Here is a 25652-nt window from a genome sequence, read left to right on the forward strand (position 1 = left end):
CAAATAAAGTCCAAGATGAGATTTGAAGGTTTAGGGGGAGGCTGCGTGATTATGATTTTTTTTCAGTCAACGAAACTATACGACGATACGCTGGGAACAGCAACATTTGATTTTTGTAACCATATCTGACATTGAAGGCCTGACAATGTCAGGCAACCAAAAAGGACAAAGCCAATATCAGCACCGCGGACAGTGGCCCCAGCAAGGAAACGGGTCGCGTCATCAATGGGAGAGTGAGCTGTGGGGAGTCGCCAGTCTCCAGTATTAAACTTTAGTTAAAACTGTTCCATCCCACAGGAACACTTAACTCCGCCTTAAAACCCTGGTTACAAAAAGAACTGCCTTTTATTGAACTACACTACAATAGACAGCCATGTTTTTGTGTTGAATAAATGACATTGTTTGTCTTACCTTTAATTAATCCCATATAAATCAGATCTCACTGAAACAGAAACAGTGTGTGTCAGACGTGTTTACTTTTATCTGAATTGTTGTCTGTTCCCCACGGATTGATTACTTGCCCTTGCTCTAGAATAGTAGAATAGTAGCTCTAGTATCAGATTCAAGACCCTGGTACTGACCTTCCGAGCAGTGAACGGGACTGCACCCGTCTACATCAAGTCTCTCCTGCAGCCTTACATCCCCACCCGTCACCTGCGGTCTTCTTCAGACAACCGCCTGGTGGTCCCACCGCTCAAGACCGCCCGGTCCCAACACAAGCTCTTCTCCTGTCTGGCCCCCCAGTGGTGGAATCAACTCCCCACCTCCATCAGAGACACTGACTGTCTCTCCACCTTCAAGAAAAGGCTCAAGACGCACTTGTTCCTAAGTACAACGGTACTTAGGAATGGTTCGCTTGACCCGATGTTAGTTCCCTCAAGGATCACAATGACTCTTGCTTAGAGACTTGTTGCTCTTGTGGTTAGTGGTAACTGATTAAAAACATTTGTACTCGCTGTGATATATTGTTTTTATTATTGTTGCTTGTTTTTTTTGTTCATGTTGTTTAATTGTAACTTGTTTAACTACATGCTCTTATGGTTCTTCCCTTTGGCACTTACTTTGGTTGTTCACAATGTGTGCTTCATGTTTTGGCTACTCGCAATGTTTTTGTGGCTATCTTGTTGTTATGATCAGTGACCTATGCACTTTGTAAAGCTCTCTCTTGGAAGTCGCTTTGGATAAAAGCGTCTGCTACATGAATAAATGTAAATGTAGAATGCTCAAGGTTCTAAGGAGCAGAGTATGCCTATTCTTTCTGTTCCATAAATTCACCAGTAGACTGACAAAAACATTGAACTTTCTTGCCTGTGGATTTAATATGGAAAACAAACCAGCTGACAGCAACCCTTGCAAAGCAGGATAAAAAAAGAAATTATAGACAAAGAATGGCCCATCTGAATGCCACGTTACTTGTCTAGCTGTATGCATACATAATGCATTTCTATATTGTATAATTACATATTTGTGTCAATTTACAGTAAGCCAGTGTTTCTAGTATCTAGCTTATGAACTATCTTTGTGATAAATGTTACAGTTTATAAAATACATTCCAATATATATACATTTTAATGCTATAATTTGTCTCATTACATGTCAGGTAACTACAGTATGTACTAGGTATATAATATCCGGTTTCTCTCTCAAAAGTACATGCAATTTAATTTCCTCAAGTGAGTGAAACAACTTTGCCAGCCCAACAGAAAGTTTACCACTACCAAGTTTGCTCAGGAAGCTATTGCAATCCATCGTGATAAAAACATATTTTTGGTAAAGGTTTTGCAGCACAGTGACATCTGTATCTGTCTCCTCATTCTAAATGTAATCTAATTTATTTAATCAAATTCGATTTGATTAATTTAACAGACGTTATCCAAAGTGACATACAAATAGTGTATATGGAAAGTACAGAGAACAGAGTGGGAGAGGGGGGATCTGATCTGATATATGACTGATTATAACAGTGTACTTGATCTTTACTGTTGGGAACAGTTTCCAACCATCAACATGTGTTGATTGAACCTTGTGCCAGCTTAGACATTGTGCCATCATCTGATACTGCCAAGGGCCAGTGCTTTGACATCATTATTTGTGCATCTCTGTCATCAGTGTACCTGACTGTGCCAGAACAATACACAACTCGTAACATTCATTCATTCTTTTTTCAGATAATTGCTGAAACTGTGTTTTTCAGGTTATATGCTGTATTGACTTATGAGCAAAAAACAGAATTGACATTCCACCATTTCACAAAGTTTCAATTGTTTCTTAATCTGTGACAATTATGATCCAAAAGAACAAATGCACATAGTTGCTTTCTTACAGTTAGTACTATTATCAAGGCTATATGCCCACATATCTTTTCAAACAATTAACTTTTCCACCCCAATAAAATGCGACAAAGTTTGTTGATGTCTTACAAAAAGAAATGGTGTGTGACTGTAATAAATAAATAATATGACTAAATGCTAAAGAGAACCCCTTGAGGGTCGTTTCTAGGAAAGTAGAAGCCTTCGTTTGTTTGGGTATGGAAGCGGCAGGGGAGTGTGGTTGTCCTGGCAACAGTCGCTGTTTACCTATCCATGGAGATCGCAGGTGAAGCTGGTATGAGGTACTGAGGAGAGACTGAGATCATCACCCTTGGTAAGAGAGAGATCGGGTGTGGCACCAACAGCTAGGGTGAATGTATGATATACAGTGATTATTTCTCACCAATATCAGGTAGGCCTATGCTCAATGTATGTTTTGTATTTTCATTGTGTAGGTCTAGCTTATGTAAATTTGTATTTGAATTGACACCTTAACAAGTAAGGTTTCATCGTGGTCGTTGATTTTAGCAGCATGAAGTTCAACTGTGATTTTGGAGAATCTATAAACCTTGACATCAGTGTTTGAGTACCCAGGGTTAAAGTTCAGTCTTGTTGGATATACAGTAAGCATAAGGACGACTGTGAACAGTGGCTACTGTAATCCCCACAGTATCAACTTTACAGCAGACACATTTATCGTCCAAGGTTTAGCTGTGCTGGTATGGCCGCCTCTCTGAGATGCATGGCGGTGCTGTGCTCCATCTGTGTGCTTCCTCCGCTGGGCCGCGCGCAGGGGCCCCCTTCTGACCAGAGAATCAACAACCCCCAGGCCCCCTTGGCCCCCCTGGCCCCCCCGGGAGTGATGCCGCCCTCTGCTGCCCGCATACAGGACCTTCTCAGGGAGGAGAACAGCCACTTGAACCGCAACCGCATGTGTGAGTGACACGGGGGGGGGGGGGGGGGGGTTGTGTTCTCGTTGAGGGAGAGAGGATATGCTGTTTTTACTTGTAGGATTGTGTTGCACTTCATTGTAGTTCGTAGTTGTACTGTGATTTGAAAAAATATGGATATTGTGACGGATTGTAATCGTGAATTTAAAAAAGCGAGCCATGTGCCTGTTAGGCATCATTCCCTTATTCGTATCGACTTCAAAAAAGTGAGTTTATCAATATATGTCACCATCATGGCAAACACTGGGTGATGGATGCATGGCCACACACCGATCTACATCCAGTCAGCACATCTTGAGCAGCCGCCCATGTGCCTCTCTCTCCACAGACGGCTCTGTAGTGAAGGACAATGAAAAACTAGCAATATTTATAGCTGCTGCTGGGGGTACTGTTACACTGATGGCTGTGATGTACTGCATCTACAACAACTTCTACCCCAAGAGCCAGTACCTTCACACCCCTCTACAGGATGACACAGGTAACGCAGACTCCTGCTCTATCTGACTTAATGATTCGATCAGATTCAATCAGAATTTAGCTTTTGGCATGTTATGAAATATGTAACCACTGGCAGTTTGTGCAGATATTTTATTGTTGTCATCCTTTGTCTTTCTCCCCTCCTCTTTTTGTGTCTCTTCCTCTCTCTCCCTCTTTCTCCCTCTCTCTTCCCCTTCTCGCTCACTTTCTGTCTTCTTCTCTCTCCCTCTTTCTCTCCCTGTCTCTCTCTATCTTTTGCTCTCTTCTTCTCGCTCTCTCCGTCTCTCTCTCTCTCCCTGTCTCTCTCTCTCTCCCTGTCTCTCACTCTCTCTCTCTCTCTCTCTCTCTCTCTCTCTCTCTCTCTCTCCCTGTCTCTCTCTCTCTCACGCCAGACTTAACCCCTGACTCCCCTGAAGCAGCGCCAGTCTATTTCCAAGGCTCTGGAGTGATGGATAGAGACAACAAAAAGATGTGGGGGGCTAGTACAGCCTCCATCTCTGATACCCCCTCCATCATCAATGTCCCGCCCAGCCTGTCCCCTCCTCCCTCCCTCGTTCCCTACCCTCCCCTCTTCCTCTCATCCTACCATCTCAGAACCATATCTGCTCGGGATCTGGAGAGGAGCTGTGTCTGATTTCACACCTCAAAGCCAGTCAGTGAAAACTTTGTCAGTACACCATTAGTCTAATTAAAAACTAATTAAAACTGATTGTTAATCTTTACAGTTCTACACTATTTGGTGGAGGAAGTTATTGATACACATGTACACAAATAATAAACAACAAACATGAACGTATTTCACGATTTATTTTGTTGCTATAATCAATCCTAACATTCAAATAATGTTTACTGGTGTGAAAAGTACATTTGCTTGTCTTTATTCCTATCATTAATGGAAATAGTATTAAGCATTAAACCAGGTAGTACAGCAGCGAACAGCTAGGCCGATTTAGAATGTTATGCGTTTCATAGCCTGTTTCTATCGAAATAGCAGCGGGAGAGGCGACAACTTTCTCCACCTTTCTTTATAAAAACTGCAGGTTTTATTATAGACTAATCTGATTCTTTTCATTTAGTATTTGTGTAGTGGGGTCCAGTACGAGAATAACATCTTAAATCCATCCACGGACTGCGGGGAAGGAAGTGGCACGACATTTCACTACACACACAGATTAACCAATAATCTGGTTTCAGTTCCATGGAGAGCGTCCCATCGGCCGGACACTGCTTGGCCATTCAGTTGACCTTTTTTGCAACACAATCTTATCATATATCATTTTTAGTGAGCAGTAAAGATACATCCTTAGCGAAAGGTAACGAGGCTTTGACATGCCGAAATGCACTTTAATTGACAATGTAGCGCGTAAAATGTAGTCAAGTTTGTTTTAACATCCCATTTAAGACAATAAAGTACTGCTGTCTCAAACAGACAAACAGGTTTACCAACCTTTTGTTAAAGCGAAACGAATTTAATGGTGTGTTAATAAGAGGTTAAGGGCGGAGGGAGAAGGTGATAGGGAAGAGTGCTGCGCGCTCAAGCGGGAGTGCGCACGGATAGCAAATCGGTAGGAGCCTGGAGTCGCGAGGATGGAGGTCCGGCCAGATAGGTTTAAGATCGTCGCTGCTAGGACCCTCGGTAAAATAAACAAGTAAGTGAAACAAATGATTGTTTTCATACTGTTGAATTACTATGTTTGAATGTATGTTTGATGTTCATAATGGCATGACATTCCGGTATGAGCCACCTATTTTCTTCCTCTTTTGTTACATGTCTTTTCGCCTTGCTACATCTGCCTATAAATATCGTTCAAATTATTTAAAAAGTTAATAGGTTATTTGTGACTTTTGTACAATAACATTTGAGACGTTTTCAATTAAAAGTATTCTAATTGGCACTCATTAAGACAAGATCAAGATGCCCATAAAGTTGGATTAGTAACGGGGTTAAATGACCTGGAGGAACATCTGTTTCTAAGTATACTATTCAGAGCTTTACATTTCATGAATGATAGCTTAACATGCTGCGGACTATCTTTGCGCATACAGTCTAAAGGGCACATAGGCCTGTCCGCAGCCCACTCAAGACTATTAGACAGATTGTCTTCCATTTTTTACTCGAGTTGAAGGGGGTTTACTTTTCCAAATCGAAGGCATTCGTGGAATGCGATGATGACAGTGTGGATATGTAAATGCATTCACTTTACATTGTCATTTATGTTGTCACTTTCATAAATAACTTCAGGCAGTTAGTTTGTCCAGTCTCGTGCATCTCAACTGCTGTGATATGCTTTACACCTAAGATTTCACAAAGGCGCAGATTTTAATTCCAGATTAAGATTTGCCCCGAACTCACCTGTGCTGTGTTCCAAAATCATTGGGATTGAGATGTAGCCTCAAGGCCCAGGTCTCATTATGTCTCTGTGGTTGTGGCTGGTGTATAAAGCTGGTTAATGAAGCCCTGCATTATCGGACATTGCAGTAGCAAACCGTGATATATTCTGGGGCCTTGGATTGTCGGTCGTATAAACAATGTAGGATTTATATAATTTATTAAAAGGAACTATGTCTATGAATCATGGACGAAAGTGTTTTGAAACAATGTCACTGATAAAATCATAGTTGGACATTTGTTGGCAGTTAAACTCTTTTGACATTGCAGACGTCTAATGATTCGTCACTGCGTAATTTGATGTGTTGACAGGTAGGCCACTCTGAAGCCTGAACTATGTAAAAGAGCAACTCTGATCACTTGATATTAGTAAATATGACTTGACGTTGGCTTTATACCAAACTTAAACAAATAACATAATCACTACTTTTTTACTGTAGAAACACCGATTGATATCGGTGTGCTAGGAGTTGCGCCTCTTGGGATTTGAAGGAGCGTCTAAACACGTAAATCCTCTCCCAAAATAGCATTCTCCCTGTCCAAGCTGTCGTCCCACGTAAATCCCTATACCCCACTCTCTCTCTCTCTCTCTCTCTCTCTCTCTCTCTCTCTCTCTCTCTCTCTCTCTCTCTCTCTCTCTCTCTCTCTCTCTCTCTCTCTCTCTCTCTCTCTCTCTCTCTCTCTCTCTCTCGCTCTCTCTCACTCTCTCCCTCACGCTCAGTAAGTAACCACGGATACCTATGCTGCAGGTTGCTCAGTCCTCAGGTCTACCACTCGTTATCAACCCCCACCGCACTTCCGGGGCATTTACTCGCTGGATTACACAACGACGTGATAGTGTCCGTGGTAACACTTTATTTCCACCACGCACGTGAGCTAAGGTGTCTCCTCCCCTCCTTCCTACTGTGCGTAAGGCGCCGACCTCACGAGCTAGGGTTAGGTGTATCGTGTCTCGTGAAATCATGGACATGGCCGCCTTTAAAGTTTTTTGAAGCAGTCAATATTGATAATATTTAAGTTTGACAAATATTATGTTGAATCAAATGTCATTCCAGAGTTGATAAGTAGTGAATGGGTGAGTTGTGCCCTAGCCTAGTAACAGCCTAGTAATTAAAGAGTAACCTGAATCTCATTTTGCATCTCACAAGGAAAACTCTTTTAACTGTATGCCCAGAAAAGCTTTAGGCTCAATTTATACATTCAAATATGTTTTTAAACTAGCAGTGTGCAGTCTGCCACACACATACACAAACACATATCATTACACACACATTCAAAACACAACGATCAGAATATCTTAATAGTAACCTATTCCTTTCTGATTCTTGCTTTCTCACAGAATGGCTGAACATGTGCTCATCCTACTACATGTATTTGTTACTTTTACAACCTGGGTCTGAAGGTTGAAGCTAGGTCATTCCAGTGGGTCAGGCTCATTTGATTTAAAACATCTTGAAAACGAAGCCCTGCCTGGCCTTAATGCTGAGTGGACAACAAGATAGATACAGGGTGTTGTTTTACTTCCATAGTTCAGCTGTACTAGTAAGTTTTTGGTTGAACTCTGAACCGGGCTACTCAACTGTCTTCATGCTCGTCTTTGACGAATGAATCAAAAGATTAAACTTGAGTGTGAACCTGCGGCTCTAGCTGTGGGCCGGACATGTGGATTCAGACTTTTGGTTGACTGGCTTCCGGTCTTTACACAAAGACCCTAGAATGTTGTCCATATAGATCCTCAGGTCTATACTCCAAATGCCGCGGGTGTTTGTCTGAAAGCGTGGAAGTGACTTGATCGTGCTTAGAGCGACAGAAAGAGAGGTAAACGGCTAAGGATTAAAAAGGATGTACTTCACGGTAGGGTCAGACCATAGGTCAGACGAAGGCAACCGGTAGTCGGCTAGAGAGCAGTTTACAGTTGACAAACGGATACAAAAAAATGAAAGTTAGCAGACGGTTACTGAGGACAGACGGATTGACGTCAAGGAGAGCGAGATATGATAGCCTGCTACATTGGTCTGATTCGTGAGAGGGGAGGAATCCTCAGGTGTCCAAAAGGGAGGACGTGTCAAGAAAAAATAAGTGGTGCGAGCCAGGTGTGAGATGCAAGGAGAATGGAAATAGAAAAGACAGGGGTGAAGATAAGATGAAAGATGAGCGAGAGACAGGAAGAACGGAGAGGCCCCGAAAGACAAAAATAGGCGGGAGAGAGATATTAATTATTCAGCATCAGTGAAAGTCATTAATACTTGATCAATGTGAAAAAAAAATGCTGGAACCTGGTCATGTGTTAACTGAATTGTGCTATACTGGAAGCACGCTGAGTTGTCCTGGGTTTGCTTTGCCACATGTGTGGGGGACCATAGTGTGCTCGTTGACAGTTACTGGTTTTACTATGGTGCATAGTTGAAAGGACACTAATTTTGTACCAGACAATGACACCACAATGAATCACCTGGTATAGTATGTGTGGTGTTGGACTGCTCTACGACATCACACCCCACCCAGTGCTGCTTGGGAAGGTCACGTGATCAAACCGTCAAATACAGTTTTAGAGTATGATACTTGCGAATTGTTCTCCTTTTTACTCTTATTTGAATTAGGTGGTTTTACTATTTAATGCAGTGTATGATTGAGAGAAGGAGATGTTCTTACTTTTGACAGTATACAGCCCTACGAAAATGTGCTGATATTGGATTTCTGATGAGCCCCTTTTCAGTTCACATTTTCCTGTTCTCTCGCAAACTTTTCCTCCTCATCAGCTGTTAAATCTGCCCACTTCTTCCTACACTGTGTCTCAAATGCCTGGCGTGACTGAGTGAAAGGATGAGAACTGGGAGAGGGGGGGGGGGGGTGCGGGGGTATGTGGCTGCCTGCAGCGCAGTGATTGTCGGTTGTTCCAAAACTGTGCATCAATTTAGCAATTTAACTGAAAGTCAAACTATCCACTTGATGGGAATCTGGAAACGTCCCATTTCAAACCCCTTCTTCTGTTTTCGCGAGGTTCTTCGAAAAAATATTTTGCACTGCCCATAACAAATATACAGTTTGTTCAAATATCCATAACTATGCACTACGAAAGACTATACTCTAAATAAAGACATACGCTTTTAAATAATTACATCAATTGTATAATTCAAGTGTACTGGGATATGTCAACCACAGTGCCTCAGCCCCAGCTCAGCTGAAGTGCTGCTGGGTTTGTGAACTCAAGCTAGCCGTGTGCTGGGCTGAGCCGATCTCATGGTTAATGGATGAGGTGCCAGCGGTGGATACATATTTGATGTTTTCCAGACAGGAGGTTGCTTGGTGCCCGTCGTTAGCATGGCTGTTCATTGAGCTGGATGAAAGAGGAGAGGAGGGGAGAGGAGAAAATGTACGAGTTGAGGAGTAGAGAGGAAGAGGAGAAAAGAGGAGGGCTGAGGAGAGGAGGAGGGGAAAAAAAGAGGAGAGGAAAGGAGGAGAGGGGAGAGAAGAAGAGAGGAGAGCAGAGGAGAGGAGAGCTGAGGCAGACAGGTAATAGAGAAAGCAGCCTTGAGAATCCGCCTGGAGGAGACAAGTAGCCGTAATCATCGTGTGGTTGAGGCCTACTGTATTGCCCCCTGCCTGCCAAGTCTGTCAGGCAGGTCGTGTCAGCAGAAACACAACAACCCCCAACATGTCAAGGTTATTCTGACGAGTCTCGGAGGTAGCGGACATTGTTTTGGGGAGTTTGACTGGAGGAGCATTTCTAGGTTCAGAGTTGCCTAATTGTTCCACATGGGAATTGTGTAGTGGTTTCTATTTGCTGATGTACCAGACAATGGAGAGAAAGACATTCATCACTGACACTCCATTTGGAGACTGCATACTCGTTGCATAAATGCCTCTCTGTTTAATTTACTAAGTAGATTTATGCACACTATATGCCCACGTAAACAATTTACCTCCGATTATAACAACGTGTGACATCAAATCACACAAATATATTATTATTCACACCTTCAAGCTTGCGTCTCATGACAGGTATTCAACTCAAAAGCCCACAGATGCAGAAACAAATCTCGACATCTCAACACAACCCAGGGACCCTTGTCATCCAACTCCATCTGACAGCGCCGCAAACTAAATAAATGATGACTTGTGACCCTGCCCAATCTTCCGCCCCCTCCCTTCCTCCCTCCCGTCCTCCCTCCCTCCCGTCCTCCCTCCCGTCCTCCCTCCCTCCCGTCCTCCCTCCCTCCCGTCCTCCCTCACTCCCGTCCTCCCTCCCTCCCGTCCTCCCTCACTCCCGTCCTCCCTCCCTCCCGTCCTCCCGTCCTCCCTCCCGTCCTCCCTCCCTCCCGTCCTCCCGTCCTCCCTCCCGTCCTCCCTCACTCCCGTCCTCCCTCCCTCCCGTCCTCCCTCCCTCCCGTCCTCCCTCCCTCCCGTCCTCCCTCCCTCCCGTCCTCCCACCCACCCTCCCTCCCTCCCGTCCTCCCACCCACCCTCCCTCCCGTCCTCTCTCCCTCCCGTCCTCCCTCCCGTCCTCCCTCCCTCCCGTCCTCCCTCACTCCCGTCCTCCCTCCCTCCCGTCCTCTCTCCCTCCCGTCCTCCCGTCCTCCCTCCCGTCCTCCCTCACTCCCGTCCTCCCTCCCTCCCGTCCTCCCTCCCTCCCGTCCTCCCTCCCGTCCTCCCTCCCGTCCTCCCTCCCTCCCGTCCTCCCTCCCGTCCTCCCTCCCTCCCGTCCTCCCTCCCTCCCGTCCTCCCGTCCTCCCTCCCTCCCGTCCTCCCTCCCTCCCGTCCTCCCTCCCGTCCTCCCTCCCTCCCGTCCTCCCTCCCTCCCGTCCTCCCTCCCTCCCGTCCTCCCTCCCGTCCCCTTTCTCCCCTCAGGGTCCTAGAGAAGCGACAGGAGAATGGCGAGACCATCGAGCTGTCCGCCGAGGGCCGCCCCGAGCTGGTGGAGGAGAAGGAGCTCCCCGTGGTGGACTGCACCTGCTTCGGCCTGCCCCGCCGCTACATCATCGCCATCCTCTCCGGGCTGGGCTTCTGCATCTCCTTCGGCATCCGCTGCAACCTGGGCGTGGCCATCGTCAGCATGGTCAACAACCACACGGTCTACCGGGACAACAAGGCGGTGCTAGTGGTGAGTGATGCCCCTTTTGAGGGGGGAGGGGGCAGAGGGATGGGGGAGGGGGCGGAGGGAGGGGGGAGGTGGGAGGGGGCGGAGGGAGCACAAAAGGGGGAAAACGGAGTTGGAGGATGGAGAAGGGGTTTGGGAGGGGGGTGGGTGGGTTGGGGTTGGGGTGGTCAGGTGAAAGGGTTGTAAAGGGGTTGAGGTGCTGTATGTTGTTCTATGTCAATGGGTGACGGATCGGTCACCCTGGGTTGCTAGCGAGGCTTACTGATTCTCTCTCTCCCCCTCTGTCCATCTGTACACAGAAAGCTCAGTTCGACTGGGACCCCGAAACAGTCGGGATGATCCATGGGTCCTTCTTCTGGGGGTACATAGTAACCCAGATCCCGGGAGGCTTCATCTGTCAGAAGTTTGCAGCAAACAGGTCAGTTCCCATTTAAGGTTTATGAAGCCTATTTGGTTTAGAATACAAGTCTTATTGCTGGTGCTTTTCACTTCCTTTAATTTTCCCATTCTCCCCCACACTCTCTCTGCCTCCTCTCTCTCTCTCTCTCTCTCTCTCTCTCTCTCTCTCTCTCTCTCTCTCTCTGTCCTCTTTCTCTCTGTCCCTCCAGAGTGTTTGGCTTTGCCATTGTGGCCACCTCAACTCTGAATATGCTGATCCCCTCTGCGGCACGGGTTCACTTTGGCTGTGTTATCCTTGTCAGGATATGTCAAGGACTCGTGGAGGTGCTTGGCTACCTTCCCTCGACCCCCCCCCCCCCCCTCGACCCTCCCCCCCCCCCATCCCCTTGTTCACACTTGTAGTTTGCTGACATCTGGTTGTGTACTTTATCCTGAGTTGACACTGTGCCAACTCGTTCTGCTGAATTTCATACACACTGGATGACCCCATAGTTTATCCACCCTTTAAGTTATGTTGAGTAAATTCGGGCAGCCCCCTGTTTGACATCCCTTCCTGGTGTTACTGCGTCTCTCCTGCAGGGGGTTTCGTACCCGGCCTGCCATGGAATCTGGGCCAAATGGGCGCCTCCCCTCGAGAGAAGTCGATTGGCAACAACGGCCTTTTGTGGTGAGGCCCTTTGAACCTTCCTGCCTCCTCATGGTTTCCGTAGCCATGAGTGAACCAGGTCATCCTGTATATTCTAGTTTTGTACATTCTGTGGTAACTGCCTCCCCCGTCTAATCTTATTTGCACAACTAATGTTAATAATGTAATGGGATGTCCAGGGGACTTATCATACTAATGGCAAGGCCCAGCGGTGGGGGAACTGCACTTCAGGTCTTGACCCTGGAACAGGCTTCTATTATGGGGGAGGGAGCAAGCCATTTTCCACCTCCATGTCGAAGGGATTCAGTTCCCCCTGTAGCTCTATAGATATGCTAGTCAGGACCCACAGTACCAGCTCCTCTATAGCACCCTGATGTCTCCCTGTCTCTCCAGGCTCCTATGCTGGGGCTGTGATCGCCATGCCTCTGGCTGGGGTGCTGGTTCAGTACTCGGGGTGGTCCTCCGTGTTCTACGTGTACGGTAAGGACGGCTGGTTCTGCATGTTCCCTATGGATGCAATTACTGCGGAAGTACACACTCTGCTGCGTGTCTGTTATTCGACTCCTGGCGATGTATCTTGAAAACGCAAGGTGGAGATTGCGATGTGTGGATGAGTGATGCTGAAAAAGAGGATGGTGAAATATTGAAATACACCACCCATTGTGAGCTCGTAATGTAAAGTAAATGACGAAAAGAAAGAAATACATATGTCGTCACCCCCCCCCCCCCCCCCAGGTACCTTTGGGATCCTCTGGTATTGCTTCTGGATCCTGGTGTCGTACGAGAGTCCCGCGGCGCACCCCACCATCACAGAGGAAGAGAAGACTTACATCGAAGAGGCCATTGGTTCGATTAACAACTCTGTCCCTGTGACCGTTAGTAAATCCTCTCCACTAACCGCCATCTCTCTTTCTTTCTTTCTTTCTTTCTTTCTTTCTTTCTTTCTTGCTTTCAATACATGTGAGGCCTCTTGAGGCCTAGGCTATCTTTAATTTAAAGTCATTCGACCTTTCTGTGCCTCTGTGCCTGTAATCAGTTTTCATAAATGTATCTTCTCCTTTTTTTGTACAATTCCCAGAAATTCAACACACCTTGGAGAGCCTTCTTCACCTCCATGCCAGTGTACGCCATCATCGTGGCCAACTTCTGCAGAAGCTGGACCTTCTACCTGCTCCTCATCAGCCAACCTGCATACTTTGAGGAGGTCTTTGGATTTGAGATCAGCAAGGTAAGAACAATCTAGGAATTGCCAATGTATACAAGCATTGCCGTTTACTCCAGAGTATAAAAATTGTATAGCTTAAGGAGATATGATTATACCACGGGACCCTTGTTACCCTGTTATTAAAACATAAATCTATCTTCTTCTAGCCTTTGCTTTACTCCCCATTTGACTCCCAATCGTAACTTATCTCCCTCCCTTGCCCATCATCATCTGCCTCCCTGTTCCTCCACCTACTTCCACCCTACCCTCTCTGTTGATCCCCCTCCCCTCCTCCCCTCTATCCCCCTCCCCCCAGGTGGGCCTGGTGTCCGCCCTCCCCCATCTCGTTATGACCATCATCGTGCCCATCGGCGGCCAGCTGGCCGACTACCTGCGCAGTAACAACATCATGTCCACCACCAACGTCCGCAAGATGATGAACTGTGGAGGTGAGAAAGGAGGAGAGGTGGAGGAGAAGGAGATGTGGAAAGGAAGGAGAAGGAGGGAGAGAATTGGAGAAGGCTAGGAGCAGGAACAGTAGGAAGTAGTCTTGAATTTGTTTTTATTTGTTGAGAGCTTTTTATATGTCGGGCTCCTAACAGGCGATTTTTGGGGGCACTTAGTGCCAGTTCAGTACCAGTTCTCCATTGGTATTCATAGTCTTAGTGTACAATGTGTACAGTGTACAAAAGTCTAAGTGTACAATCTGACAGTGTGCTGGGAAGCTTCTCAGCAAGATGGTGAGGTACTCTTAAATCCACTGTGTGAGAAAGAGATCCCTGCGTGCCGCATCTGATGACTCATCAAGTAGACTATTTCTGACCCGCGCAGGAATCGATAGAGGAGTGAGCGGAATCAGAAACGTGGGTGCGCACCGTCTCACTGAGGGGATTTGCTTGTAGCATGTGAAGCCAACTTTAGGTCCAACTGCTGATGCTCAAATGAAGGGGGAAAGGTTCGGTTGGGTCTTTGTTTGGTTTGGTCACTGTCTTCCTCTGTTCCTCGCCGGCGGCGGCGGCGGCGGCAGGCTTCGGGATGGAGGCCACCTTCTTGCTCGTGGTGGGGTTCTCCCACACCAAGGTCGTGGCCATCACCTTCCTCGTCCTGGCTGTCGGCTTCAGTGGGTTCGCCATCTCAGGTGAGACGTGCCGAGACTCTGCCTCTCACCCTTTCCTGATCTCTAAAGGCTCGTTACCCCTGTTCTCTACACGCCCCTCCGAGGTACAGCCCCTCCGGTCACAGATCAAAAGAGCTCCCTGCACCAGCAGCCCCTCTAAACCCAGGATTATCCTCCTCAGCACCCAGGCTGGGGGATCCCTGGTGCCCGTACTGTGCCCCCCCCCCCCCCCCAACCCTCCCTCCCTCCCAATCCTAATTAGAAAGATTGACTCAGCTCTTTGTGTACGGGGTTGAACTTCCACTGAATGAATCTGTTGAAACACACGCGTATTGTTTGAGCAGTAAGTCGTTTTGAATGCTGTACTGACTGCAGCATGTCTCCTCGGCCCTGTTTTAGGTTTCAACGTGAACCATCTGGACATAGCTCCTCGATATGCCAGCATCCTCATGGGCATCTCCAACGGTGTGGGGACGCTCTCTGGAATGGTGTGCCCCCTTATCGTCGGCGCCATGACCAAACACAAGGTAGAAGCTGACTCCGGCGAGTGTTGTGGCCACCTCCTTTATCCTGCAGTGTCGCGGACCGAAGCGCTACACTTAGTGGAGCCTGGACAAACAGAAACGCTGTCTACTCCTTACGTGAAACACACAGTTCGAGTCGCAAAACACTTAGCTTCCAACGCATGCTCGTATTTACCTAGCGACTGCAAGTTTGTGCATTTTATCATGTATAATTGATTGATTATTTGCCCTGTCAAAACACAGCAACCGCCTAGTCCGAAAACCTAAAGGGCCGTTTGAATGCTAAATATGTACAGTGCTTTTTTTTAAGGATTAGCGTTCATGAACACTTACATGATTCATCCCGACACCGAATCTCCTTGATGACCTCACTCACTCTTTTCAAACTGCACTGTATCTTTCACTCTGCCATGTTTTCCCCCTTTTGACCCATTCCTTTCACACTCACCTTTTCCCCTCCCTCTAATGATCACTCTTTCTCTCCTCTCCTCTCTTTTTTCCTTTCCGTCTCTCTCTCCCTCTCTCTCGCCCTAGACGCGGGAAGAGTGGCAGTATGTCTTTCTCATTGCTTCACTCGTTCATTATGGAGGTGTTATATTCTATGGTGTGTATCCCTTCATAACGTTCATTTGTATCCCTCTTTCTGATCTCAGTGTTATGGCCTAAAAATGACAATAAGGATAAATGTTTATGAAAGTATTTAGCGTATTTATGAGCTGGCTCCTTTCCTAATTTCTTATTCCAGTGTTTAGTTACTCACTTAACCTCCAGACTGACCATGAAATGCCATAGTTTCAATGACATTTACTAGCAAAAACATCCATGTTTCATGGCAAGATGTACATTTTCTATATTTATATTTAGTTTGTTTTACAGGATATTACTTATTTAGCTTTTTTTATGCATTTACATTTATAATAACATGAGAGTACGACCGGGGTAAGCTCAAGTCAAAAGGAGCACGGCCTGGAAGAGTCAGAGCGGCTGACGTTGTCTCTGCCTCCAGGACTCTTCGCCTCTGGGGAGAAGCAAGCCTGGGCTGAGCCGGAGAACCTCAGCGATGAGAAGTGTGGAATTCTGGGGGAGGATGAGCTAGCGGACGAGACCGAGGAGTTGTATCGTACCAGCGGAGGAGGAGGCTACGGGGCTACAGATCCTAACGGAGGAGGAGGAGGAGGAGGAGGAGGGGGAGGCTGGGTGTCGGACTGGGACAAGACAGAGGAGTACGTCCAACCGACCGGAACGAACAGCTACCTGTACGGAGGGGAGGACGACAGGGACCTCTCGTAGGGCAGCCGGATGGGGATTGTACTGGGAGGAGTGGAGCGGTGAGGCAGAGACGGATAGACGCGTTTAGAGAAAAGGTTTCGACAGGAGAGTGTGAGGAAGAGGAAAGGTGGATGGCTGGATGGGGTGTGCGAGAGAAAGGCTGGTCAGCGAGTCGAATCAAAGAGTCATGTCTGCGATATGACAGGTGTGACCATTGTATGGACACGGAAAGAGTCTGAGCTGTATCCGAAAAAGAGTGTGTGTGTGTGTGTATGTGTGAGTGAGTGTTGCTTGGGTGTGTGAGTGTATGTGTGTGTGTGTGAGTGTTGCATGGGTGTGTGTGCGTGTGTTTGCATGTCAGCATTTGTGTCCCTGGTATGACAGACAGACTCATTAGGAGTATTTTAGGGCTCCAAAGTCTATTTGGTGACACTGGTGCAACTTCTCTACTTGAGCAGGAGTTGGTTTTAGGCCTAGTTTGGTTGCTTTCTTTAAGAGTGTGCTTATTATACACAATGTACTGTCCAGCAGTTAAATGATTGTATCATGTCAAATTTTTATTTAACAGTACAGTTATTATTTAGGCTTGTTTTTATTGTGATGTTTTTAAAACTACTTGTGGATGTGCAACCTATTGGCCATGTTTGGCACGTCAGACCTCGTTTCTGAAATCCGAGTGAGTGAAATTGCGAATTTAATCAACATAATGTTCACACTGTTAAGACAAAGCATCTAACTCGTGCCAATACATTAAAGTATTAAGTTCTGTAGTATTGGTTTGCTCATACAGAGAGATTCAGCCACTCAGTTACTCATGCATAGGCACACAATAGAAATAATGTACTCTTTAAGCTGTGACAGTATGGTCTCGCAACCCTGTTGTAGAACACAAGTGTTTCGTCAGGCTTCTCAATGTCAAGCAATTGTATTAGGATTGCAAACTGTCTGCCCGGGTAACGTGGGAATTGAAGGCCTTGTACAGTAACACAAGGGCAGCACTTGTACAGGACAGTGGGAGACCAGCTAGATGTACAGTAGAGCAAGTAATACCAAATACCAAAGACAGTCACCACCATCACCAACGTCACCGCCCAAGTGCTGCATCCACAACTACTGTGAAGTGTACTTTGGTTGAAGACTTAACCCGTTTTATAGCCTTCTGGTACTGGACATAATGCGTTTCCCTGACATGACCCCAAAACCTCACGTAACATTTGACGGTTTGGAGGTGATTCCAGAGGAGGTCATTTACCGTTCCATGAAGAAACAAAACAGATAGTCCTTCTCTGTAGAGGTTACTCTTTCATGCGCAAGATGTCCAGCGTAGACTTTCCCTCCAGTGTTTTTGAGAGCGAGGTCACAGAGGCTTGGTGATGTCTGCAGATTGTCATCGTTATTATTGCCAGTCACGTTTGACGTAGTGCCAGTCTCTGTCCCTTCGGACCGAGGCAGCTGCCACCAAGAAGCCAAACCCCCTCACACACACACACACACACACCAGCCTGTGCACACTGTCCCAGTGACTAAGGAATAACAATGAGGCAAGGTTGCGGCGTCAAGATCACACCACAAGAACCTGTTGAATAGGTAGCTAGCACAACATGCTAGCAGACAAACTTTGTAGCACAATGGCGTGTGATGTTTTTGTCTCCTTGTGGGCCGGCCGCAAGCAAAAAAGCTTTCTTAAACTTGTTCACCGACTGACTGTGCAATGCTTGATAGATTAATATTCCTGACACTGAACTTGGGCAGGGTGGAACACCAGGTAGATAAAACAGTGCATGAAGCAATATCACACCATAGGCAATGTTTATCACAATGGAGGTTCATCATGAGTCCCCAGCCTCCAGATGGGGTAGAGCTCTCTCTCTCCCCAACACCCTTTTTTCAAAGATGAACTACAACAAAGTACTGAAGTGATGTCAGGCAGGAGATATCTGTCGATGATCAGTATATTTTTGTTTTCGCTCACTCTTAGTCCAAAAAAAGAAGCAATACAAGATTAATCGTTTGTGTCACTGATTTTTTTTTTGGGGGGGGGTTACACTGTAAATACATCTGAACTTTACTGGAAATATGTATGTGTTTAGTTGACGTCAGAGTTGAATGTTGAATCTCTCTTGTCTTGGGTGAGACTACTGTCTTACTTTGGCAAGAAAGTGTGGGTTGTTCAAATGGAGATCCAGTAAACTATTTAAGGGGTCTCTTTCACACTAGAAAAAATACTAAATATGAACTGTTAGGGTTTTTACTGTTGTTGCTGTTGTTGTTGTGTTGTTTATGTTTGTTTCTTTTTCAGACTGGTCTGCCAGTTGCTTTTTCTTTTATTATTCGACTGTTTTGTTCTTGATTGTAACATGTAAAATTGTATATGTAAAAACATGTACATGTCGAAAAAATATTGTATAATAAAACGTAGAGGTGATTATTATTTATTATCAATATTCCTGTTTGTATTTTATTTTATTTTTTTACAAGAGTATTAACTATTCCATATCCAATCTTCTTCTGCACCAGCCTGCATCGCCCAGACACTGTATAAATACACAAAACAAATCATTTCCATGTTTCCCAAAACATTTCTAACATACATATTTTACGTAAAGCAGCCTGGTCCTGGTCTCTACTGCCTACATGATCTTTCTATCCTCCCCACATGGTTTGGCCACTAATGGATGTTTCTGTCGCTACTCCCAGACTCCCAGGTGTCATGTTACTCCAGTGCTCTGCTCTTCCTCTGACCAGCCATCGATCCCTGGGCTATAGATATTACCCCAGAGGAAGTAAGGGAGAGAAATTTAGATCTGTATAGGATTAGAAAAGGGGGACATTCTGAGAGTGCCCATGTCCATTGAGCTCTCTCTTCCTCTCTCTTCCTCTCTCTCTTTCTCTCTCTCTCTTTCTCTCTCTCTCTTTCTCTCTCTCTCTCCATTTCTCTTTCTTCCTCCATTCTCTCTCTCTCTCAGTCCTCTCTTGTGTTTGTCTACAGTCAGGGGGGATAATCCTACTCCCATCTGCTAGAGGGAGAGAGGGGGAGGCACAGGGAGAGTGAAATCAGATAATGGTGTTACACAATACCTTGCCTGGTTTCTATTTGAGCTCTTTCTTGAAATCGTTCTGGTGGGGGGAAGGGGTGGGCATCACGAATGAGGATGGAGGAAGGTGAAGAGGAGAGAAGGAAGGAAGGAGAGAAAGACAGAGGGGAGGTAAGTGTCAGGTAAGCTGAGGTCTCTGTCTCTTGGCACGCTGTGCTCAGGAGCTTCCTGGAGTGAACAGCAGGTCCAGGTAATTAAAGTCAAGATGGATGAGTGCAGGATTCTCCCCCTTCTCTGCTCATCCTCTCCCCAGCGTCGCCCCTCCCCCTCACCCCCCCCCCCCTCTTCAGCCCCTGCTGTCCCTCTCTCCCCCTTAACCCCCTCAAGGCCTTCTCATGCCTCTCTGATTATTGTTATTCCAACACAAGGTGTCAGAGTTGAACCATACACATCCAAGCAAAACAAGAGATCATGTCACACCTCAACTCTTTATTTAAGCATTCATGAAATATTTCCTGTTAAAAATTCAACAGTCATTTTTGAAACAATGACTCATGTTTCCATCACATCACTCACCTTTTAACATTGCATGACACAACTCCACAATACACTAAAACTTGATAACAATCCTTTAACAATACATGATACAATGACACTCAAAGCTATTCACAAGTGATTACCAACTCTGGTTTGCATTTGTTATTACAAAATTTAAAAACATGTAATCATTCACTCTTTATAAAAAGTGCGAGAGTAAAATATAGCGAGAGTCAAGCATTAAGTCCTAGAAAACTCTTTCAACAAATACCCTTCAGCTTTTTATCAGACTATATTAAGCATGCAATTTATGTACAAGGATCATAAAGTTGATTCACAGATTGATAAATCCACTAACCCTCCACTATCGTGGACATCAATTAATTGCCGGATCTCAGGAGGATATATATATCTACAATGTATTTTTGTTTTTATAAAAACTTTTGACTTTGTAGCTCAGTGATATTGGTTACCAAATCATTCAGTGACACAGTGCTTTCTTACGTTAGTAAATATACATGACATGTGTTTAAGAGTTAATTACAACTATGTCATTTGGGAATAAGCAAATGAATGAATTAATGGTTACAAGAGTTGTTTCACTAAACTGGTAACTCTTTAATGGGAAATGTTTCCATTACCGGTTACGGTATGTATGGTTTGGGTGCCATCCAGCCTGCTGCGCTGGTCTGGTGCTCTGCTTACGCTGCCATCCAGCCTGCTGCGCTGGTCTGGTGCTCTGCTTACGCTCACTACTTTGCCACCTGGGACCCCACCTCTGCCCCCCCTTCAGCCCCTATCACCGGCCCTAAGGTATGGTACACTCTCTCTGTTTCTGGCTCTGGTTTCAAAGCTTCATATTCCCCATCCTTATTCTTTACACCCAGGGCATCTGCCTTCAAGGTGTGGTACTCGTCCATGTCAACGCCTGGTTTCAGTCGGAGTTGCTCATACCCTCCTGCTCCACTAGAGGGTGCGTCCGTCATCTCGGCGCTGCGTTTTGGCTCTAGGGCTCCATCTTCACCACGGGGCGCTACAGCTTTCAAGGTGTCATACTCTGCCCCCTCACGTTTTTGGCGTAGCTCCTCGTAGCCTCCGTCTTCTCCGCCCGCCTTCACCCCCATCATCTGAACATCTTCATAAATCACTTTGGGAAAACAAAAGCACATTTACGAATGAAACGTGAAACTTGTGAAGCGCTTTTCTAAATGCTCAAAGAAGTTTCTCAGAGTGAACACACAGGGCAAAATCATTGAGTAATTTGTCTTAAAAGACTAGATAGGTAAAAGTCAGAGGAATTATGAAATTGAAGGGTAGAGAAGGGAAGGAGGTTGTAATTGTGCTTTCCAGTCTATCCACTACTACCGTACTATTCAACATCTCAGGTAGATAATTGGAAGGCGCACTTACCATTGGCCGTCCTCCTCTTTTTGCACCTGAAGGCTATGATGAAAACTACAACCATCAAGACAAGCAGGACTGCTATGACGACCAACAGCATCAGCCATTTAATAGGTTCCCCGGAAGCTTGGACAAAGATGGAAATGGACAATACATTACATCAATCAAAGCGCTAATACCAGTATGCTTAACTGCAGGACCTTCTGTTAATACAGGGCCTTTGAACATAATGGAACTCACCAACATAGATGTTGCTCATAGATGTCCGTCCATCCTGCCATATAGCGCTGCATGCGTATCTTCCAGGCAGTATTTTATCACTGTAAGATGGACCCGTTTCCGTATATACCCATGGGCGGTCAAGCTCTTGGTAGTGCCAGCGATACTTGGTGCCATCGGGACACATGGAGCAAGTACAGGACATGGTCGTGGTCATGGAGAGAGATGCTCTCGGAGGGGCGTCTGTGGAATATAAACACAAAAGTGAGAATTTAAAGGAAGATAATTGAAATAAAACGATGTATTTAAATAAATACATGGAGAGTTTCTACAATTTCAAGGTTGTGAAGGAATACACACACGCAGGCACGGCCAGGTCGTGCACAAGGCTCACGTGCGCACACACACACTCACACACACACACACACACACGCGCGGGGTGGAGAGGCTCATCCACGGCAAACCATGCCTACCCATGACAACCAGCTTCTGAGCCTCGGAGACGTGTTCGCGCGTTTCTCCAGTGGTGACCCCTTTGTAGGTGGCCTTACACTTGTACGACCCCTGGTCCGACTGCACCACACTGGCGATGGGGAAGAAAGCGTTGGAACCCTCCTGGATGGTTTTTCCGTCCTTATAGAACACGGCACGCTCAATCTTGTCGAGCCCCGGGATGATGCATTTCAAGGTCACAGGATCTCCCAACCTGGCTGGCCATGGGGTCTCCATCAGCACCTTCAGTTCTGGGAACAACGCAAAGCTGCAGGCTGAGGGATGCTACTGCACATGTCATTGCACTGTGGTTCTTGTTTTAGATCATATTCATGTTCACCAGCCCGGGTAGCTGAGATGTGGTTACTTTTCCCTAACACAGATCATTCCTTGGGTTTGACCACTGAAATGTTGTCAGAACTACGCACTTCTGATTTGTCATCTTCTGCTGTAGGCCCACTTTCTATATATACTGTTCTCATGTTGTTTTGTACCTTTTTTCATTGTACATAAAGGGTATGGGTATACAGAGACATATTGACTACAAATATATACTCCATATACAGTATCTGGTGTTACCTGAAGTCCTAAGAGTGACCATGCTGCTCCTCTTCTGGTTGTTCTGATCACTGCACCAGTAGAGGCCCATGTTTTCCTCCAGTTCGTAGGGCTGGAACGCCACCTCAGTCTTGCTGGCAATCATCAAAGTCTTCTTCATTCTCATCTTGACGACCTTTCCATTCTTGTACACCCAGCAGGTCCAGCCCTCAAGCCCATCTTCTACCTCCAGGTTCAGCGTGACTGAACTGCCCCTTTGGATTACTGGTCGGCCCGAACGGATGGAGAGAATTGAAGGAGGGAGGTAGGCTGTGAAGGTTGTGGGGTGGGTAGGGGAGTGAGTGAGGGTGGGGTTGAAGGGTGTGGTGAGGTGGTGACGGGAGGCGGTGTGGTGTGGGGAGGGTAGGTGAGTGGGTTGAGTGTAGTGTGGGGTGGGTAGGGGAGTGAGTGGGTGGGGTTGAAGGGTGTGGTGAGGTGGGGAATGGGGGCAGAGGCGGTGTGGTGTGGGGAGAGTAGGTGAGTGGGTTGAGTGTAGTGTGGGGTGGGTAGGGGAGTGCGTGAGTGAGTGAGTGAGTGAGGGTGGGGTTGAAGGGTGTGGTGAGGTGGGGAATGGGGGCGGAGGTGGTGTGGTGTGGGGAGGGTAGGTGAGTGGGTTGAGTGTAGTGTGGGGTGGGTAGGGGAGTGAGTGAGGGTGGGGTTGAAGGGTGTGGTGAGGTGGTGACGGGAGGTGGTGTGGAGTGGGTAGGTGAGTGGGTTGAGTGTAGTGTGGGGTGGATATGGGAGTGGGTTGAGTGTAGTGTGGGGTGGGTATGGGAGTGGGGAATGTGAGAACGGTAAAGAGGAAGGGGTTGAGGGGAAACACAAGGAATACATTGTTATTATTTATGTTTTTTGGTAAACAAGTACAAGCCTAAACACAAGCCTACAGTTTAAAGGACTTACTGAGGAATGATCAAGATGACTAAGCATAAAGTATTCCAGTGTATAAGTCAAAGCAGGCCTTCTGTATTTACCCAGAACAGAGATGTTGAAGTTGTCACTACTCTGTCCGTTGGACTCACAGCGATAGGAGCCAGAGTTTTTTGCAGATATTGCAGTCCTCTGCCAGTCCAAGTTTTGTTCAGGTGACTGGATGTTGTTGAAGAACCATTGCACTGAAGGACCACCGTTGTTACATGTCAACTTCAATGTATCCCCGGCGTAAACTTGATATAAATTTGGGACCATGGAAACTAAAAAGGGGAGAGTCAAATACACAGTGACAATGGGGGAGGGGAGGGTATTAAAAAGTGTAAATGTAATGTAGAGTTGCAAGTCAGTTAACAATGTTATGCTGCCATCTACTGGGTATGTGAGAAGTAACTTTTAAAGGTTAAATAAATAGGAAATAGAGAGAGGGGAGAGAGAGAAACAGAACAGAACAACAGCGTGTAAGAACAAGGTGTTTATGGCGTTATTTGACGTGCTACTCCCTCACCATGAGGTTTCTGAGTCCTGACCAGGGTGAGCAGCACTGTAGAAAAATCAGAATACAGACTCTTTGGTTACCGTGGCAAAACTGTGCACACACTAACATCAGCAAATCGTCTGCCACAAATAACTCTCTGTGAGAATAGAAGAAGCATTTAAGAAGGTCTAAACATAACAGAACCATTTTCAGCTCTTTCCGATGCTGTTTGTAACTCTGTATGGTTCTATCTGACTTAGATAGGGTTCTTTAGAGAACCCTTTAGAGAACCCTAGTGAGAGCTTCTTTACATTTATGCATTTATCATTTACATTTATGCATTTAGCATTTACATTTATACATTTAGCATTTACATTTATACATTTAGCATTTACATTTATGCATTTAGCAGACGCTTTTATCCAAAAACGACTTCCAAGAGAGAGCTTTACAAAAGAGCATAGGTCACTGATCATAACAACGAGATAGCCCCAAACATTGTGAGCAGCCAAAACATGAAGCACACATTGTGGAAAACCAAATAAGTGCCAAAGGGAAGAACCATAAGAGCATGCAGTTAAACAAGTTACAATTAAACAACATGAAACTCAAAAAGTGCAAGAGTGTACCTGTAGAAAAACAATCAACAGTCAAATATTTCACAGCGAGGACAAGAATTTAAAACCGTTACAACTAACCAACAAGAGCAACAAGTCTCTCAATAAGAGTCATTGAGATCCTGGAGAAAACTAACATCAGGTACAGCCAAGCATTCCTAAGTGCCGTTGTACTCCCGGAACAAGTGCGTCTTGAGCCTTTTCTTGAAGGTGGGGAGACAGTCAGTGTCCCTGATGGAGGTGGGGAGTTGATTCCACCATTGGGGGGCCAGACAGGAGAAGAGCTTGTGTTGGGACCGGGCGCTCTTGAGTAGTGGGACCACCAGACGGTTGTCAGAAGAAGACCGTAGGTGGCGGGGGGGGGGGGGGGGGGGTGTAAGGCTGGAGGAGAGACTTGATGTAGTCGGGTGCAGTCCCGTTCACCGCTCGGAAGGTCAGTACCAGAGTCTTGAATCTGATACGGCCCGTGATGGGAAGCCAGTGGAGGGAGATGAGGAGCAGGGTAACATGGGAGCGTCTGGGTAGATTGAAGACCAGACGGGCTGCTGCGTTCTGAATCCTCTGGAGAGGGCGGGTTGCGCATGCTGGAGACTTTTGTTGTGGAAGTTTTTGAGAGAATCAATCGTTTAAGCTGAAGTCGGGTGAAGTACAGAGTTAATGTTTATTTGACGTAGATTTGAACATAATAACGTTATCAACATAACATCATCGACACACAAACATAAGACAATAACACAAAGACAATTCTATACAGCTCCATCTAGCATTCTAGAATGGAACCGGGAGAATCCAGCCCACCAGCACTACCCAGCTGATGGCCCTGAACCCCCCAGAACATTCTTCAACAGACCATTTTATAGATACGACAGTTCTCAAAAGTCATTGGTCCATCCTACAGACATGCAGCTATACCAAATCTCTTCTGTCATTGGTTAAATCCTTAGAACAATACAGTTGAATCCAC

General features: G+C 46.1%; 2 protein-coding genes across 2 annotated transcripts; one reads left to right on the forward strand and one right to left on the reverse strand.

Annotated features, from left to right (window-relative positions):
- The first annotated feature begins 4924 nt into the window (after positions 1–4924).
- Positions 4925–17961, forward strand: LOC134031583 (vesicular glutamate transporter 1-like). Its single transcript, XM_062475286.1, has 13 exons — positions 4925–5385; positions 10974–11226; positions 11523–11641; positions 11832–11946; positions 12202–12289; positions 12662–12748; positions 13004–13143; positions 13347–13496; positions 13789–13921; positions 14500–14610; positions 14989–15116; positions 15648–15717; positions 16120–17961. Exons 1-13 carry the CDS (start codon positions 5324–5326, stop codon positions 16401–16403), a joined length of 1740 nt encoding a protein of 579 aa, XP_062331270.1. The 5' UTR covers positions 4925–5323; the 3' UTR covers positions 16404–17961.
- Positions 17962–19893: 1932 nt separating this feature from the next.
- Positions 19894–24982, reverse strand: LOC134031828 (uncharacterized). Its single transcript, XM_062475558.1, has 7 exons — positions 24102–24982; positions 23638–23856; positions 22646–22933; positions 22048–22317; positions 21596–21817; positions 21365–21481; positions 19894–21101 (listed from the first exon to the last, which is right to left on the reverse strand). Exons 2-7 carry the CDS (start codon positions 23849–23851, stop codon positions 20707–20709), a joined length of 1506 nt encoding a protein of 501 aa, XP_062331542.1. The 5' UTR covers positions 23852–23856; positions 24102–24982; the 3' UTR covers positions 19894–20706.
- Positions 24983–25652: the final 670 nt, after the last annotated feature.

This window comes from Osmerus eperlanus, chromosome 12, assembly GCF_963692335.1.
Source record: "Osmerus eperlanus chromosome 12, fOsmEpe2.1, whole genome shotgun sequence".
Lineage (NCBI taxonomy): Eukaryota > Metazoa > Chordata > Actinopteri > Osmeriformes > Osmeridae > Osmerus > Osmerus eperlanus.